Below are 16,764 nucleotides of genomic sequence, written 5' to 3' on the forward strand. Positions count from 1 at the left end.
TTCATCAAACTGCAGATATAACACCAGTTTTGATTGGCTTAAATATTATTTTTCCAGATGACCCGGAAGTGTACACTGGGTAGAGGTCATCGGAAGGGTTTCGTGAGAAAGTTGTGTTTTGGCCCGAATGACGTGGCTCGGATAGTACGAGTGCTAGCCATACATACGCAACAGCTGACAGCACAGAACCAAAGGATTAGAACGTGACGCAGGTATTTCTAAAAAGGTATACACATAAAAATGATATAACCCTTTTAACACAAACTTTTGCTACCGTTACAGTCGATATTTCCATCTACGTGCGTGATCATCTTCATCCATCAAATTTACGAAACTTCCTTTCCACCTGTGCATGTACGTGATTTATATGCGAGCAATCAATGAATAACTGTGAAGTTTATTTACCCTGAAGTCGTCATGCAATCATCCCTTGGATATGAAACCACCATTCTTGCACACTTTCGGTGTCTATCGATTGTCTAGTAGTGTCTGCAACGTACAGTATTCATTGTAATTTGTACGTATTGGATGGGGGCAGATATCTTTAACTTGAAGTTAAGCAAATCTGCCCCCAACTCCTTTGTGTCATAGTCTTGAATGGTTTACATTTTATTTAGATTTACATGTATTTGTTTGCCTCAAAATATAACGTTGATACTATTTTTGTATTTATAACTCATGTTTTGCAACATCCCCAAATTTAGATAATGCTAGTTTTGTGTACAGCTATGTAGTAATTACAGTAGCATATTGTTTGTAAACAATTTTGAACCAAAGGTTCATATTTTATTATACTTTATTTTAATTGCAACCATATTATTTACTATAGTGCACTGTTGATTATTAATATTACAACAGTGCACTTACATGCTATTTGTGTTTGCACACTGCACTATAAATTGTTTTAAAAATATTTTTGTGTTTAAAAGATAAATCATGGCAAGTAGTGATGAAGAGGGTGCTTTTGAAAGTGCAGATGAAGGAGAAACTGAGCCTACTTTGGAAGTGGCAAGCAAAGTAATGGAAGGAGATAAAAACACAGAGAAAGACAATGAACATACAGTAAAAGATGGCAAAGATGATAAACAACAAATGGTTGAGGCTAAGACATCAGAAGGACTTCAAAGTAAACAAAAAGATGAAAATACTGAAAGGAAGGAAAAACAGAATGTTTCTGATTCCTCCAACAAGAATGTCAGCAGTGTTGAAACTGACAGACAAGAACAAAGTAGTGATGAGAAAAAGGAAAGCACTGAGAAAGTGAATGAGGACAGTAAAATTGAATCTGCTCTAGAGGAACCAACAGCTAATGTTATCCCTGGAGAGCAAAGAGTGCTTCCAGAGAAATCTGAACAAGAACAGAAGATAGAGAATGCATTAGATAGACTAGCAGATGACAAAGCAGAACAACAAGAGTCTTCAGCGTCATCATGGGGAGGCTGGGGATCAAGTTGGGGTTCATCCTGGATATCTTCAGCTACTGCGTCAGTGTCATCTATGACACAGACAGTTGGTAAATAGACAAAAATTTCTATAGTTGTCTAAATTATGTTCAGTGATGTTGTGTTTATTCTCACAGAAATCCTGAATACTTGATGTAAGATGTGGCATGACAAATGGGTCTATTTGTCTGACTGCACTTAGTGAGACCGTCTTTCCAAACTTTCATAATTTTCAGTGCTCAAAACATAAAATATCAAATAATTTCTACTATGCTAATATATTTACATTGTATATGATACAAAGACTTCTTTTATACAGTTATTGTGCTTGGGTTGGTTTTAGAACCTGTTGTCACCGAGAGAAGGAAATGGGGTTGATTTACACTTTCCTAAGGGCCATGCATGGAATATCAGAGGGAAACCGTGGTAAATTATTTTAGAAACCAAAACTTTAAGATTTTACCAACAAGCAGTGTTTAGAAACACACTGAGAAATCTGTTAGTCCAGCAGTGATGAAAACTCTTACTAATCTAAACTCCCTCTCACCTAGGTGAAGGGTTAACCTCTGTAATTGAAGGTGTGGAAACTTCATTGGGTGTACCCAAACCTGAAGATTTATTGGAAGAGACAGGCGAAGAAGTTAAACAATCAGGTATTGTTTTATTCCTCATGTATTGTCTTCTGTATTCAATGATATACAAATTACAAAGGCACGAGTGAATTCACACATTAATTTGGTGTCTTACTCATAATCTTGTATTTTTCAATCACTGACTGACTGCATATATTGTATTATTATTATATCAAAATTATCTTATTTCGGGGGGGGGGGTAGGGGAGGGGAGGGGGTGTCTATAAGATAAGACACACTACCATAGCATGTGCTGTCACCATCATTGTATTGACACCACCATGGCTGGTACTGATGCCACCATGGCAGGTACAGACACCACCATGGCAGGTACACCACCATGGCAGGTACTGATGCCACCATGGCAGGTACTGATGCCATGACAGGTACTGATGCCACCATGGCAGGTACTGATGCCACCATGGCAGATACAGACACCACCATGGCAGGTACTGATGCCACCATGGCTAGGTGTTGACACCACCGTGATTTGGCAGGTACTGACATCACCATGGCAGGTACTGATGCCACCATGGCTAGGTGTTGACACCACCGTGATATGGCAGGTACTGACATCACCATGGCAGGTACTGATGCCACCATGGCAGGTACAGACACCACAATGGTAGGTACTGATGCCACCATGGCTAGGTGTTGACACCACCGTGATATGGCAGGTATTGACACCACCATGATGTAGCAATTTCAGATGCCACCATGGCGTTTCAGTGTTCAGTTCTTGACATGAAACTTTAAGGATGAAGTAATACATGTGATTGCACAACTCAGCTTCCGTTGACAATAGACAGTGAAAACAAAATGACAGACAATGTAAAAATGATACCATGACTTAATGAAATTCTCACATATTGGTGAACAGCTGACTAACATTCAGATCTCACTTTGCTTTAAATTAAGACAAAAGTTGTGTTCTTGAAAAGATGATGGTCATATTCAAATGAAAGAACTACATGACAGATGCTGAAAAGCTGTCCTAGCATGTAGCCACTTGAGATAGAACAAATCACCTACTAGTAGATAAATACACTAGATGGTCACTCATCTGAGAATCTCAAGAATGCAGCCCATAATTCTTATATCATGATATTTGTATGCTGTAAACTTTTGCTTAGAAGATGAAGAAAGTAAACAAACTAAGGAAACTGAAGAAGTGGGAGCTAGTGGTGACAGTGGCAGTGGTGATAGCTTCTTTGCTTCCTTTGGAGCTTTTACAAGTGCTGTGGAGAAAACTGTAAGTATATACAAACATAACAACTTAAGAATAAACAAATGATAGGTTGAGCAGGCTTTGTTGTGAGAGAGAGAGAGAGAGAGAGAGAGAGAGAGAGAGAGAGAGAGAGAGAGAGAGAGAGAGAGAGAGAGAGAGAGAGAGAGAGAGAGAGAGAGAGAGAGAGAGAGAGAGAGAGAGAGAGAGAGAGAGAGAGAGAGAGAGAGAGAGAGAGAGAGAGAGAGAGAGAGAGAGAGAGAGAGAGAGAGAGGGAGGGGAGGGAGGGAGGGAGGGAGGGGAGAGGGAGAGGGAGGGGAGGGGGAGAGGGAGGGAGGGAGAGAGTGAGAAAGAGAGAGCGAGAGAGAGAGAGATTTTTTACCAATGTATATGTATGTTTACAGTACAACTTGTAAGTATGTTATAGGCACACTGTTTACAAATGTAATGATATAATTATTTGACTTCATCCAAAATTAAAGAAATGTAAGAAATTTGTAATGTCAAATAAATTTTTATTTCATAGACATTAGCAGCATTTTGCTTTGAATGATAATATATAATGTTGTTACATGTTTACATTTCCTGAACAAGTGTCCAATAATACCAAAACATATCAATTATATATAAATGAGAAAACACAAATTTGAGATGTATTTTTAAAACTCAAGGGCAATTCGAATTGCCATTTCCTGTTTTTCAAAGGGAGAGACAGTGAGGTGTGAAGTGATTTGTGAGTCACTCTCAGAGGTGTGATCTGTCACAGAATACAATGTCTGTGTCTGATGCAAATAAGGGATTCTCACTGAGTATGTAATCTGGTGTCCATGAAGTCATATAGTGTCTAGCTGTAAAGCATTATGGGTAAAAAATACCCACAGGGATTGTATTTAGTCAAAATAAGATATTTGAAAGCCATGTGTGGGATGTTAATGATAACTGTTTTGTGGATACAAATATTCCCAGTACACCATATGTGTTGTAATTGTGTAACATTTACAATTGTTCAAAAATGGTTGGATATGTTCAGGGTTATGGTCACGCAGGGTGTGATTTTTTTCGCAGATATGTTTGTCAGCAAAAAATATGTTTTTAACAAATATATTGACATTGCAAAGATAATGTGAATGATAATATTTCCCTGGGGTTCAGATAAGTTAATTTGTATATATACTGTATTATTAGACACTGGATAAATATATGGAAAATAAAATTTACATCAACAGACAGTTGAATTTACTATCTCTAGCTAAAAATCAAAGATAAAAATATTGGAAAATAATTTTTTTTTAATTTTATCATATCAAACAGAATACAAGACATTGTTAAAGTAAGGAAGTCTAATTGTTAGCATCAACACTGGAAATAACTCTTGCCAGCAAAAAAACAAAAGATGAAATTGTAAAAACAAAATAAGACAAATTTTCTTTTTTTTCATATTTTATCATATTATACCTAATAAGATATTATTATTAAAAGTGAAGAAAACAGTATCAGTATCAACATTTGGAATAACTCTCAACAAAAATAAAATATTATAAAAATGAGAAAACAAACAATCTATACGTCATATTTTGACAAAGCAAGTCTGAGTGTAATACAACAAATTAGAGACAAATTATCATCATTTGTTCTTTACATGGTTAATCTGGGTTCCCCAGACTCTTGTTGTTGGAGGCCATCACTTAATAGCTGCCACCCACTGAGAGTCTGAGGAGGAAATAGTACATAAACAGTAGACGTGGCTTCGGCTAATCACATGATAAGGCCAAAGACTGAGTTTGTAGAATTATATTTTTTGAGGTATTTGTTGCTCTAGACTGTCAAACATGTGGCACAGGCAGCCATTAAACGAGGACACCCAGCAGAGAGAGTCTGGGTAACTGAGACAATTGCATGGTGTAATAAAGATATAGATATTCACTAATAATATATAATTATACAACTATATGGTCTATAGTGACTTCTATATACATTTTTGAGGAAAACATAATCTCATGTTTTTGTTAATGTTGCTTCCAGGTATCTGGCGGTTTGGATGCTCTGGAAAAGATTGGGAAAAAAACTATGGATGTACTGCAGGAAGGAGATCCTGGATTCAGGAAGAAACGGACATATTTTAAGGAAGTAACCTATGGCAACAAACCGAATTTATCACAGGTAAATGAATTTAGTATAAAGTCATGAATTTGTAAATTTTTTACTCTTTTACAAAACTTAGTTCTTCAGTCTGATTCTGTCTGGAGATGTGAATGTGTATATTTTACAATTTTACACATTATTCAAACAGCAGAAAAGGGAAAAGAAGTAAATATACAATAATTTGCCATAGAATCTATCATTAACTCTGTTTGGGAACTCAGTGGTAAAATGACTTGGGAACTCTGATAGATTTTACCTACTTACCGCCCTTAGCAAAAACACTGTACATACATCCCGCTATCTGTTAGTTAGTATATTCACTTCTCCATCATCTCTTCTGTCCATGCTGTGTATTCCTTCCCTCAATCCACTCCCATCTGACCATATTCATTCTTCCTTCCACCCATACCTTGATTAAAACCCTCTTTCTACCAGAGGGTATTTGTTTGTACACAAAATAACCACAAGTTGGGAAAAACATACAGTGTGGTAGAGAATGTTTTCAATGCTAACTAAACAATTTCAATATGTTACTTGTAGATTCTCAGAGAAGCCAAAGAAGATGCAGCCAGAGCAGAGAAAGAATATGCAGAGGAGGAAGAGCTAAAGAAAGCACACTTTGGTTTACTTTTTGATGACTTCCAAGGTTAGTATCACAAATTTTATCCTGCCAAAAAAGTAACAATATTCAACGTTTTGTCAGTGTTTGAAAGTTTTAACTCAATGCAAAAAAACTTATATAAAGGTACTCACATTTTTCAACTTAACATATCAAGCATCTTAGAAATAAACTCTTTAAACTTTTGCTGTTTGTTCAAGAAAACTCCAACCTATTCTCAGTTAAAATCAACAACAAATCTGGGGTCAACGTCCAAATTTTTGAAATACAGATCAAAATTTAGTGATTTTAGAATCCAATATGGCTGCCAAATACTGTGTGAACTCGATGGGAAAACTAAAGATTGACAATTTATTTTAAAAAAAGAGGATGTTGGTAAACCTATAATGTTCTTTTAAATGTAAAAGAACCAGAAACAAGCTTTTGTATGCAAAGTTTGGAGAGATTTGAATAATTTAATTAATTTGAATTTTCGGAAAAAATTTGTCTCGAAGGCCATTCTACTGTATTAAAGAAGGCATAATCAATATCAGCTATTGGCAGCATTGTCAATAACATAGAACAAGTACAAGTGTGAATTAAAATTACGCCAGAAACAGCCATTTGATATTGAGAGGTAGTAAATATCATTTTGAAAAATTATTGATTTAAAATATATAATGTAAAATTTATATTAATATGATAAATGGAATGAAAAATGTCAGCAAGGTTTTGAAAGGTCGAGTTGAAAATATATAAACTGGAAACCAAAGAAAAAAAATGTAATTAGGCAAAGATTTGATGACGTCTAACAAAGCCAACAAATTGCCAAGTGGCTAATACGGTATATGACTTTAAATTACACTGCGTAATAAAAACTCATTTCACTGATCAAGTTGTCATTCAAAATGATAGCAGTAAGGCTCAGCTTTGTCAAGATATTATTTTTCACTGACAGATCTAATTGTAAGTGGATTTGCATTTAAAGTGATATTTTATAACGGCTGACTAATTCTCTTAATACATAGGTTTATCGCATCTCGAAGCGCTAGAAATGTTAGCCAACCAAAGTGAGAATAAAGTACAGGCTGTGTTAGGATCATTGTCAGGGGATGACTTTGAAACACTCAAGACAGAACTGATTGAAATTAAAGACGCTTTCCATATAGATGACATCGACGATAATCAAGGTAAGACATATGAGGTGATTGAACTCAGAGTGTGGTGTAAACATGTTTATTTTCAAAGACATGTTCAGGTGATAAATATTGAACACTCGAGTCTTTGTAAGACTATAGCTCTTCAAATACATGCAAATCTTCACATCTGTGACATCAAACAGGACAGATCAAAAAGCTGTTCTACTGAACTTTTCTCTCTCAACTGTTCAGAATGCCTTCTTCCTGCCATTCCATGATCACATTTTTCATTAATAATTATATACCTCCACTATTGATATCAAATGCAAATTTTACGTTATTAAAGAAAAAAATAGCATGTGGGCAGTATGAATGTGACATGCAGAGGCATTTGATATTATTTTTAATTTCATTATCAAAATGTTGATGACCAAGACAATTTATGTATGTAGTGCTAATACTGAGAAGCTTACATCTGCCAAACACAGCGTCAAACATGCCAATTTTTTTTTATCATTTAAAAGACTTTTTTTATTTAAACTTTATTTAAAGAGGGTTAAAAGTCATAAAGATAACCTGGTTAGCTAAAAGCTAGTCTTCCCCAGGGCCCTCTAAGACTTGGTATTATCTTATGCTTTCTCCCCTTATTTTTATTGTAACAGGAATATGTTTTCCTTTCTGTATTTAATCTTAACAGAGCCACTAAGTGATGAAGACTTTGTTCATGCCATTACAGAACATCTGTTTAGTCTAAGTATAGCTGCCACGCCAGATAAACTTAAAAAGGTACGTAAAGTGTCCATCATCAGCTGATCAAGTTACCATCAGACTTAATCAGGGGATAGTTCACACCCTGAGGTTGTGATGCATGTGAGTGGCATGTGAGAAATTTTGATGGATAATTTGATGACTGACATCTTGTTTTGATTGGCAGACTCAGACCAAGGCTCAAGAATGGTTAATACAGTGCAGGAAAGAACAGGAGGAAAAAGAAAAGAAAGACCCCAAGGTAATAAAACTTATAAGGATACCATTCTGATTGTAAGCACTATCAATACATTCATATCAAATTGAATGTTGAATGTTTTGAAGATAAACAAATGTACATGTACATACTTTCAATGGATGCAAGATATTTTGTAGCCGCCATGGTGTTCATTTTGGTACACTGTTATTTACAAAGTAAAACACAGCTAGCTGAGTCAGAAATATCCAGTCAAGGGGGTTTGCCTTATGATAGGCTCTGTTAATGTGCTTGAACAGGGTGTAAAACTTTTTAAAAGAAAAAAAAGTCCAGTCAGAATTATTTCTGCCTTTAATACACTTGCATTACCGGTAATGACTGCTGTGAACTTCTGTATGATTTGGGTGATAAAGTAGTACCTTGGTAACTTATTCAACTCTGAAGTCATGTAAAAGAAGCCATATATTCCACTTTCCATGTGTTCAACCATTTTGGGGATTTTCTGAAAGGGAATACAGGCAAGTCTCTGGTGATGACATTATATTCACCATAATTTCTTTGGTGTGACAAATTACAAAGAGTGACAAGACAAAGTGATTAGGGTTTATGTTTATGTCAGACTTGTAGGCTATAAAGTACGCTGTAGAAGCCATGTGTTTATTCTGTTATACTTTGTCTTGATTTAGGATATCCACATGATTGCAATACAAACACTGGCTGAATTGACAGCCAAATCTATTGAACAATTCCACAAAGCTTCTGAACTCATGCTATTGCCTCAAAACAAAGACAAGGAGAAAAGACCAATAGAAAGAGCTACCAGCCTATCAAAGTAAGTCTGTTTTCCTGTCAACTTAAGTCTGTGTTTGTGTCAAAGTAAGTCTGTGTTTCTGTCAATGTAAGTCTGTGTTTCTGTCAACATAAGTGTTTCTGTCAAAGTAAGTCTCTGTTTCTGTATGAATTCTTATCAATCTAAAAAAAAACATCAGATACTATTGGATTGTGTGGTTAAAACTTGCATGTTTACTAGTCTGTGTTTCTGTCAAAGTAAGTCTGTGTTTCTGTCATTGTAAGTCTGTGTTTCTGTCACTGATTCTGTCAAAGTAAATTTATGGTTATGTCAAAGTAAGTTTATGTTTTTGTCAAAGTAAGTCTATTTCTGTCAAAGTAAGTCCACGTTTCTCAGTGTCAGAGTAAGTCAATGTTTCTGTATGAATTCTTATCAATCTAAAAAAACATCAGATACTATTGGATTGTGTGGTGAAAACTTGCATGTTTACATTCAATATCGGTGAAACATAACTAGAACTTAGTGAATATACTACTCAATATTGAAAGGTGTATTTCAGTCATGCCCTTAGTCCCTATTTTATCTACCTTGACTGTTGTATCTTTTCATGTGGTGTATACTGCTGTAACATGTTGTATGGTTTTCTGCACATCAAAGTTCAAAATCTTAAAAAAAAAATTAATGACAAATAATTTGTATTCAACTCTGAAACAATAATCTTTTATGACAGAGTGCACCTACAAAGTTAACTAGCCATATAGTCTAATTGACCAAAGTTCTACAGTATAAGTGCAAGCCCTTTGCAATGTTAGAAGAAATACCTGTACTGCTGTGTAATTGTATATTGGTTATTTTCAATGGCAGGTTGACCACTGCGCTATGTTGTGAAGTGTCCGTACTATCAACTCAATTCTGTGAATGTTTAAATACTGCTGCCGAATCATGTGAAAACCCATCATCTGTCAATCCACTCATTACAAACGTCTACCTTGAGGTGAGTCCAGTCACAATTGTCCTCATTTTTCGTAGAAATGACTTTTAGAATGCAGTGATTGCAGAAATCTGATATCATGAATCAATGAATAATGAATAAATATCAAACTGAGGGAATGTAAAGTTCATTCAGTAGTCACTGAGAAAATGCATAATAATGTAATAGGAGAATGTAATATATCCTGAAGTTGGTCTTTGTTACTACTCAGTCTCCATGGCAATATGGTTTCAGGTGTTCCACTTCTTGATTTGAATAACTTTTCTTGTAGGCATCTAATAGTGCATCCTACATACAAGACGCTTTCCAGCTTGTGCTTCCCGTACTTCAACTGGTTGCCATAGAGACTGCAAACACTAAAGACCAATCGTGAAGCCCCAACAGCTTCCTGGTTGACAATTACAGATGGACAAAGGTTTCAGAGTATCAGACAGGAAAAAATATCAGATATGGAAGGATTTTTAATTAGCTATGCATACGCTGGACACTTCGCAATGCAATATTGTTGATTGTAATCGTCAATGTCTGGTGTAGTAGACAAACGCAATCACAGTGAGAGAAGACGACAAAGGTGTACATAGTAATTATATGTATTGTATTTTAAAATTGAGTCACATATGACAAAGGTATTCACAACCACGCTGTAGTCATACACATCATCACAGTCCCTCTATCATGGACTGTGTGATATTACCGGTATATTAATATATCGTGAAAATTGCAAAACTATGGGCGCTTGATCAATCATTTCGGAAGTAAAGCCGAACAAGCTGTATAGTGAATAAAGATGTATCAATCATTTCTAAACTGTAATATCTTGATGCATATAGATATATATATATATCATTATAATTTATGAATATTGTTGTATTATTTAATATCATACTATTGGTTATAACTATTGAAGTCACAGTATACATAATGCGTTTCATTGAAAATTATCATTTTTTGTTTTTGAGAAAACCCCTCTAAGCTGCACACGTAATCTGAAATTCAAGTATCTGGTACTCAATTACTTAAGATAATTTATGAAAATAGGCATCAACAGCCTCAACTCATTACTGTCAGTTAGTGTCTTTTGTAAGAATTAGTTTGGAACTGTTGCTATATTTAGGTTGCTTCACATGAAAGATTTCATAACTGCTAGAATTGTACTCCATAAGCCTTGAAGCTATTTGTTGATTTGAATCTCTTCTCACATCAAGCTCAATGAGGTACTGAAGTGAAATTTTAAACTCAAATGCCACCCACACAGTCATTAACATCATGCCTTTCTTAATCAATCACAGAATTCTACCCACTGATAAGTTAGTGTTTATTGGGGGAAGTTACATAATGTCCAAATATGGTATATTTGTCAGTTCAGGATGCTCCTTATACACTGTTTATATCATTCTAACAGTTGGGGCTTACACAACTTTTGGTTCGTGATTGAGCTACACAGGGTGAAGAAAGAGCTTGAGATTCAAAGCCACGGATAGTCTCTAGACTAACTCCATCATAGTCTTGTAGCAAGACCTTGGATCTGGGGGTTGCTGAGTAAAGCTCACAGATAAATGAGAACCTCTGTCTGGGTGCAGCCTTTTTGGGCTAATGCCCTCAGTGGCAACCTTCAGTCACCTTTAGAGTAAGGTGAATAGTCCAAGGGGTCTCGCAGGAAGACTAACTCCATCACCACTTGATCAGAGATTGTCGACCTGACTACCATGTGTATGAATACAAGTGTTATGATATCTAGTCATAGGTATAACAAGTTACAGTTGCCATTGCAGATCCAAGCTGACAATTGATGTTACCAGCAATGTGGTATCATGTAAAGTGTTCACCGACCAGTAATTTCTAATCTAAATAGTGTTGTAGAAAGCAAGCATAAGACATGTTCAAATGTACAGTTATACAGCCTGCACCACAAAATGTGGAAATATTGTAGAGTTTGGCCCACTGGGAGTTTGACAGGAAATGAGGGTCAGAGTAATTGTGTTATGAAGTTTACTTTCCAAGCAGTTTTGACAAGTTGATGGCATTCTTGTCCACTTTAAATTGTTTTCAAATTCAAAATTTGAATTTTTATGATGAACTTAAGAATTCATTTCTTTTGTTGACGGCTTAATGTACTGCGAAGTGATTGACATTCATGGTGAAAGTTATAGCAATCTGTTTCCTGATCTGTGATGCCCAAACATTCTCATTAAGCTGTCCTCAAAAATATTTTCAGGGTGAGTAATCATTGGAATATAATGTATTGTATTGAAGTGGAAGATGTGGTATTTATTGTGGATTTTTAATGTATAAAACAAATTTTTCATGGCTTTCTACTTGAAAAATAAACGAGAAACAACATAATATGCCAAGTCCTTGTTTGTAACTCAATAAATTGCAAAAGATTAATAAATGTGTCAAATGTCTGTTATTGTACTTACAATAACAAACTTTTTACACATGTTTTAGCTTTCTGCAGTTTATTGAGTTACAAACACAGTCTTGGTCAATGTAGTTTCACATTAATTTTTCAAGTAGGAAGTCATAAATTAAAATCCAGACTAAATATCACATCCTCATTAATATGGCCACTCTAACATCATTGTTAGCTGTTGGTCACAGTACAATATCTATACTACAGTTCATTTGATTTTATTAGACATTGTTTTATTGGTATCAACTACATAGTGTAACATCACAGTCTGTGTTGTGCTTGGAAGCATGCACCACAAAATCCCTTTGATTAACCTCCAGTTAAATTGTCAATGTGTGGAATATTTTCATCTTTTGAATGTTAAGACAGTTTACATAGCAAATTATCTTGATGATTTAGTAAACATGTGTTGACACACAGTACATTGAGAAAGCAGTAACACATCTCAACCGTACATATAGCAAGTTGTGTTTATAGTATTCAATATTGTAATTTGCATGTAATTAAATTGTCACAATTCACATCAACGTTAGGGCATTTTGTTTTCAAAAACATTCTCAGGGGTTCTGGAATGTAGCAATATACAATGCATAAAGTTCAATTATTGTCATAGGTTTATGACAGCCAGGAGCAATTTCTGTGTAAAAGTTTAGCCAAAATAAAGCTGAAATTTAACGCAGTAGCTAGTAAATCTTAGCTTCATATATACAAAGGTGTAGATATGTTATCTATAGTATTATAAATATTTGCACGATTGTTTTAATGAAATATATTTTAGTTATTTTATTCTGCCAGGATGTACTAACCATCAAAAACTAGAAAAATTGGCATCACTAAACTGTGTTTTACTTATATCCTTATCTAATGGTATCATAGTGTTCTTTGATATACATGACTTTCTGTATTTCACAAATCTTGCCCATACCTTGTACTGTGTCGCTAATCTTAAAAAGGCTAAAAAGTTGAGACACACATTTTTATATATAATTTATATTTATTTTTAATGATGCAGTTAATAACATTAGCCCTGAAATGATAATTCTATGATGATGATAGATATTGCTTGCCTCTTTCTCTTTTGACTGTAAGATACATCGCATCATTCCGCCCTCACCCGGCCTCCTCTCAGAGTGGTTGACCGATGCATGAGGGCACCCCGTCACAGCGTACCTTACAGACTACCTTCTCTGCTGTTAGATTGTTTGAGAAATGGTTTAAATATATTGGGTATTTTCTGTTTATAAAATATTTTGTGCCAGTTCATCAGTTATACGATGGAAATCATATTTCATGGTCTTGCAAAACAGTGTCTTTTCCTCGCTGATCATGCTAAATAAAATGGGCTCTCTGATTGGCTCATACTTTTAGTCTGAGAACCTCAATTCCAGATCCGTTGAATAGTAGTCAATTCAACCATGGCCTCTCGGTGCACAGGATTTCTGTTAAGTACTACAGTAAAGAGGCTATGGTTTACGATGGTGATTTCATAAAGGCAGAGGAAGAAACCACCAAACTCTCCTTTTTTGGCCTGAATTTGGTGCTTTCATTGTTGTTACAAAACAGACCCCAATTTAAAGGATACAGTTTTCATTATTGTTTGATTTACAAAGGAATAAGTATTTCTGAGCAAGGTAAGATGAAATGACTTTAGACACGAATCAAATATTGGATGTAGCAAGTTTTCTATTACAGTCATGGGACGATTGATTTCTCAGTCATTATAGATTTTTGAAAACATTTCTCATGTTTTGCAAGATTTTGATTTTTGCTACAAAATTTTCTCACGATATGATAATTGGGCTTTAGTGATGTTATGTATTATTCTCATCCAGTTGAATTATTTGGCAATAAATTATGGTATGTCTGTTTACCATTTAGATTGAGTGTGAGATATATCATGTCACTTCACCCACAAGTTTTGATCTCTGTTGGTTGATGCATGAGGGCGCTCTGACATAGCATACCTAACAGATTACGTCACATTTCATTAGACATATTTTAGATGATATATCATATTTATATCATGTTTATGGATATAACATGTTTATTAGTGTATTTGATATGGTCAGACATTGCCAGGGGTTGAGTGTACTTTAATAGATATCTTTCACATCTTGCAAATTGTACATTTACAATATTTCCTCAGAATAATCCGGGGCTTTGATGATGTTACATGTTAGCATTCCGTCATTTGTTATGTACAGATTTCACTTTTTGAACTTGACCAATGTTTTCTGGAAATTTTGGCAAATATCTAAATTTTTGGCAAGGCTACTATTTTGTTTACAATACCTTGAAAGAGCCAGCATGCAATAAAGTATAATAATAACTAAGAAAAATACATCCGAGTCTGTTTCTAATTGATGTTATTCTTAATTAATGCAAGTACTCAGAACTTGAAATTTGTGTCAAAGACAGTAATGTATATTCCACAGAGGCAAGAAAAATGTCAAAGTATGTAGCAGGTTGCAGGTGCTAGCCTCATCACTTGATGATTGTTTCTGAATGATTAAAGTCCTTGGACAAGATTTGAACCACAATTGTGCCTAACTCAACCCAGCTGTATAATTGAGTACCTGAAAGTTGCAATATGAATGTGTATGTGCTAAAAGAGGCTGCAATGGATTGTGTGCTCCCAAGGGAGAAGTAAAGGGCCATTGTGTTGGTATAGATCCATGTCACACTGTACAATATCTTACCCACAACTGTCTCTGATTGGTATGCTTGGAGGTTCCTTATTTTATAACTTTTTCAATAATCCATACTTTTCAACATTTTAAGCATAGTAATTAAGTTTAATTAATATGTAGCAAAAGAACGCTTAGGAATCAAAAATAAAGTTCTAAATTTTGTATAAAAATAAACTAACAACTAAATTAAGCATGTGCTGTGAATAAAACACTTTTCACTGTCAAAGTGTCAATAACTTGGGTAGTCAGTGTGTATGATGAGTTTTAGTATGTAAATTTCTTTTGTCATACCTATTCAAATAAATCTATATCTTTGGCAAAGTCATAACAGGTGCATATATTTTCCTTAGTTTCGTCGCAAATATTCTGCATGTCTTTTAAGAAAATCTGCTGACAAATTCCTAAAATTGCTACTCCTTCTGCAATAAATCACTGATACCAGAACCGATGAAAATGGATATTCAGAAACTCATCAGTGACAATTCTACGCTTGCCAAATGGAAAAAATGTTTTTACAAAACCCTATACACTGGTGAGATTTGTCTGACTTCAAGGAGATGATGGCCAACACTACAAATCAGAGAGAGTTGTGGGTAAAATGTTGTACAGTGTGTCAGGAGTAAGAATTGTTCGCACTTGGAGTTCTCCGGAGAACAGGTGCTTATTTCCTTCAGATAAAGAGTCATGAATATGCATTGTTCATCTAATGAATATTCATATCTGGTAAGAGTAAGACCCATCATGCATGAGGAAATGACATACATAGACTTTAATATATTTGAGGATGGGATATGTTTGACCAACCTGGTAAAACTAGGCTATGATGCATACATGTACATATATGTATTAAAGTCAGACAACCATATACCAATACTATCAGTGTATGGTAGCAACTATACACAGATCATTTGGTGGGGTGAGATGGGTTGGTTGGAATGGGTTGGGGTAAGGATGTGTTGTCGCAGCTAGTATTCCTATTCCAACATCTCCAATATCTGAATATGTGCTCATGTACAGATGTCTATCAATGAGAGACTTAACGCATCATAGGGTCACATTTTTGACCAGTTTAACTGTAAGCCAAGAATGTGAAGTACTAGTCATGTCAACTGGGTCATCTAAATAAACATCTGTATAGACCAAAGTATTGCGCATAGCATGTCTTCAATTACTATCAGTATGTAGGTTATGTCACAGACAAGTTACTTGTCTGTGGTTATGTTTTCAATTACTGGTAGCAAATAATATGTACCTTACACTATGTATGAATTACATGTACATGTGTGTATAAATTTAATATGTCCAATCATAGGGGAGTGGTAAGTTATTCTAGGAATCTTAGCGTTGAAAAATAAAGCTGGAATGTAGAAAAACTGCCTGTGTAAAATATAATCTAAAATTGCTTACAATAGTCTGATTTGCTGTGTCCTGAAATCAACCCCTATTGTATCAACTGGTCAAAGTCACATACTGGAAGTAATTAGGATCACCTGTTGTAATATATTAGTCATTTTCCTTGGCATATACGGCTGACGTATATTATCAGCTGCTAGGTATTTCTATTGGTATGCAGCCTATGGGGATTCTGCATACCCCCCCCCCCCCCCCCCCCCCCCACAAGACTGGATTCCAGGCTACTTTGTCAGAGGTGATCATATCATTCTACTGGTATGCTTCTGAATTCCACAAATGCCTCAATAAATCTTCCAAGATCATACCCTCAGACCGTATCTATTTC

The 16,764-nt window shown here is 35.2% G+C and overlaps 1 protein-coding gene across 2 annotated transcripts; it reads left to right on the plus strand.

Moving 5' to 3' along the window:
- Positions 1-115: 115 nt before the first annotated feature.
- On the plus strand, positions 116-12,267 carry LOC144438821 (protein FAM114A2-like). 2 transcript variants are annotated; one of them, XM_078128001.1, is made up of 12 exons: positions 116-226; positions 930-1,513; positions 1,994-2,095; positions 3,208-3,326; positions 5,322-5,459; positions 5,982-6,087; positions 7,068-7,229; positions 7,876-7,964; positions 8,113-8,187; positions 8,829-8,974; positions 9,797-9,926; positions 10,195-12,267. In XM_078128001.1, exons 2-12 carry the CDS (start codon positions 937-939, stop codon positions 10,294-10,296), a joined length of 1,746 nt encoding a protein of 581 aa, XP_077984127.1. In that variant the 5' UTR covers positions 116-226; positions 930-936; the 3' UTR covers positions 10,297-12,267. The 2 variants fall into 2 exon arrangements, with proteins under 2 accessions (XP_077984127.1, XP_077984128.1); XM_078128002.1 differs by having other exon boundaries at positions 133-212.
- The last annotated feature ends 4,497 nt before the right edge of the window (positions 12,268-16,764 follow it).

Source organism: Glandiceps talaboti, chromosome 8 (genome assembly GCF_964340395.1).
Source record: "Glandiceps talaboti chromosome 8, keGlaTala1.1, whole genome shotgun sequence".
Classification (NCBI taxonomy): Eukaryota; Metazoa; Hemichordata; class Enteropneusta; family Spengelidae; genus Glandiceps; species Glandiceps talaboti.

Coding starts and splice junctions, on each gene's coding strand:
- LOC144438821 (XM_078128001.1), top strand. CDS start 937: ATGGCAAGTAGTGATGAAGAGGGTGCTTTTGAAAGTGCAGATGAAGGA. Junction 8,188..8,828: donor AAGAAAAGAAAGACCCCAAG/GTAATAAAACTT, acceptor GTCTTGATTTAG/GATATCCACATGATTGCAAT. Junction 8,975..9,796: donor AGAGCTACCAGCCTATCAAA/GTAAGTCTGTTT, acceptor TTTCAATGGCAG/GTTGACCACTGCGCTATGTT.